Source organism: Penaeus vannamei, chromosome 32, assembly GCF_042767895.1.
Source record: "Penaeus vannamei isolate JL-2024 chromosome 32, ASM4276789v1, whole genome shotgun sequence".
Taxonomy (NCBI): Eukaryota; Metazoa; Arthropoda; class Malacostraca; order Decapoda; family Penaeidae; genus Penaeus; species Penaeus vannamei.
In genome coordinates, this window is record NC_091580.1 from 6170429 (window position 1) to 6172928 (window position 2500).

General features: G+C 31.8%; 2 protein-coding genes across 2 annotated transcripts in view; both read left to right on the top strand.

Moving 5' to 3' along the window:
- The window catches only part of LOC113828329 (RNA-binding protein 42), a 71847-nt gene that overhangs the window by 21641 nt on the left and 47706 nt on the right, over positions 1 to 2500 (top strand). The gene's annotated exons all lie outside the window — the stretch shown is intronic.
- LOC138867752 (mitochondrial import inner membrane translocase subunit Tim29-like) lies at positions 712 to 1878 on the top strand. Its single transcript, XM_070144385.1, has 3 exons — positions 712 to 867; positions 1044 to 1218; positions 1531 to 1878. Exons 2-3 carry the CDS (start codon positions 1118 to 1120, stop codon positions 1757 to 1759), a joined length of 330 nt encoding a protein of 109 aa, XP_070000486.1. The 5' UTR covers positions 712 to 867; positions 1044 to 1117; the 3' UTR covers positions 1760 to 1878.

The following is a 2500-nucleotide window of genomic DNA, read 5'->3' on the forward strand; positions in this document are numbered from 1 at the left end:
TCATGTATGAAAGATGCAGCAGGTTCCCACTATACCAGATATCCTTACATGTTCTGGGAATATAGAGCTACAATACCCATTAAATTGTATAAATTTACTTGTTACAGCAGTTATGTATCACACTTTGCTGATATATATTTTTTTCCTTTTTTTTTTTTTTTGTATTGGTATTTGAAGGTTGGTATCATGTATTTCAATTTCAGTAGAATGATATTGTCAATAGATTGTGCTATTAAGATGAGGGTCATGAGTGTAAAAATTTTATTTTTTTAGGGTAGATAAAAATAGGTGCACTTGTTGAGCACTGATGAGATGCTGCATGACCGTTTCATTTTTATTTGTACAAGTCAGATGCAAGTATTTGTATCTGGCACAATCTTTGCATTACCATTTTGGGTTCATGTTGGTAGGTCTGCAAATATGATGATGTTGAATATTTGTTTGGCCTCTGACATAAGAGAATTCTCTGTTTACTTCGGGCAAGTTAGTTTGGTAATAGCTTAGTCACCAGGAGCCAAATTACTTATGTATATATAAATATGTATGCATGTGTGCCCATATGTATATCTGTATGTATGTAATTATATTTGTATAGTTTGATAAATCTGGGATGCAAATGTAGTTCATATGGCTCTTCATGGTACCATGGGCAATGATAAGCTGTCATAATAAGGTCCTCTTGTGCACTACATTTTCTTTTTCAAGAATTATGTATGATTTAAGTAGTAAGAAACAATTTAAGTGTTCTCCTTTCTCTTTCCCAAGGTAACTACTGGGTGGGTGTAGCTCAGGATTATAAAGAAGTAGCCGTTGATGTTGTCAAAGACACGTACAAGTATCCAGTAAAGGCAGCATTTTATTATTCCTGTAAGTATTTCTTTGAAATACAGGTTTGTGAATACTGCAAGCAGATTGTGAAGTGTATTTCTGTATTCAGAGATGAGCTATATTCTGCATATCTTTTTTATTGTAATGGATATTTTTTGGCAACTATGTATTTTACTGGATTCATCTTGTTTCCTAACTTACTGTTTATCCTGCAGTAATTGGAGGAACTCTCTATGCGTTCAACACAAACCCTGACGAGAGGGATTTCCAAAGCACCCTTCAGACCTACATGAATGAGTCGGCAATGCTTAGTGAAAGCATCAGAAATCCAGAGGTTGATGCTCATTTCCAGTATTTAGTGGACTGCTATAACCATGGACTAGTTAGACGGTGGGTTAAAAGATATTGTGTAAACTAGATTTCTTATGAAATACTTCTTTTTTCTTCTTTCTTAATGATTGCTAGTTATGTTCCGATTTTTTTTTTTTTTTTTTTTTTTTTTTTTTCTCTTCTCCATACTCTTAGCACAGAAAGTAAATTCTAAATTGATATTTTCTCTGAACTTGGACATATCATCAGGATTTGATGTCACTGATCAAGCAAAACATGGAAGAAATATATATGAAAGCATATAGGTGTGCATATTTATACATAACACAATAATCCAAACTTACCCGCATTTTTCCTGCACCATCTTTTCAGGTTGAGCATTGGCCTCTTCTCTTTTCTGTGGGTAGATAATTATTCCAAGGTTTGTGGAGTGTTTAAATCACGTTGTGACTACCTCAAACCACGTTACTTAACATTTCACGAACGCATCATGGACATAGGATTTTTGGGTCAATGGTGGGTTATTGACAAGAAAATGGAGGAGTTTGATATTAATCCAAATGAATGGATATCAAAAAGTGATGAAAAAATAACACAATAAAATCATTTGCTTTTGTAATGTTCAAAAAACTGTGCACATGTAAATTGTAAAACGAAATATATATATTGAAACATGTTATGTAAATGTATGTAATGTACATAAATTGTTTTATAAAGTTATTGATATTTTTATATCCTTTTATTTTTAATTGTTAAGTGATTAAATACTAACAAACATGATTTTTGTTTAAACAAAAAATATCGTAAACTTTTAGAGTGATTCCTGGATTTCGGGATGAGCACAGCATGGCAAGGCTTATGAAAACTTGTACAACTTATATATTCTTTGGTAAGGCTAGGAAAAAAAAAATCTTGCAATATAATTAATATACTACAAAAGTGTATGTCAATGATAGAAATAGTTATATTATCTCTCTAAACTAAGTGAAGAGTTAAAGTGAAGCTGGCTCTCAGGCATGTGTTGACAAACAGTGTTGACATTACCCCTTTATTTTTCTCTGTTATAAAATTATATTTATCCTGTAGCGTAACTTTCCACAAAATGCCCTCCACAGGTCTTGCAAATCACACTGAAAATTACTTTACCCATTTTTCTATTTTGTATTAAATTCTATAAAGGAGGCTAGTTGACAGCTCTTTAAATGTAACCTAAGATCGAACTTCAGGATGACAGTCATCTAAAATCCAGAGAATAATATACATATCCAGAGAATAATAAACATATACATGCTATATCAATATTATTTTCATAATTATATTATAATTATATTCATGTTACTTT

Excerpts from the sequence above, each read along its gene's own strand:
- LOC138867752 (XM_070144385.1), top strand. The coding sequence starts at position 1,118 with ATGAATGAGTCGGCAATGCTTAGTGAAAGCATCAGAAATCCAGAGGTT. Across the intron at positions 1,219-1,530 it reads AACCATGGACTAGTTAGACG|GTTGAGCATTGGCCTCTTCT; the intron begins GTGGGTTAAAAG and ends CCATCTTTTCAG.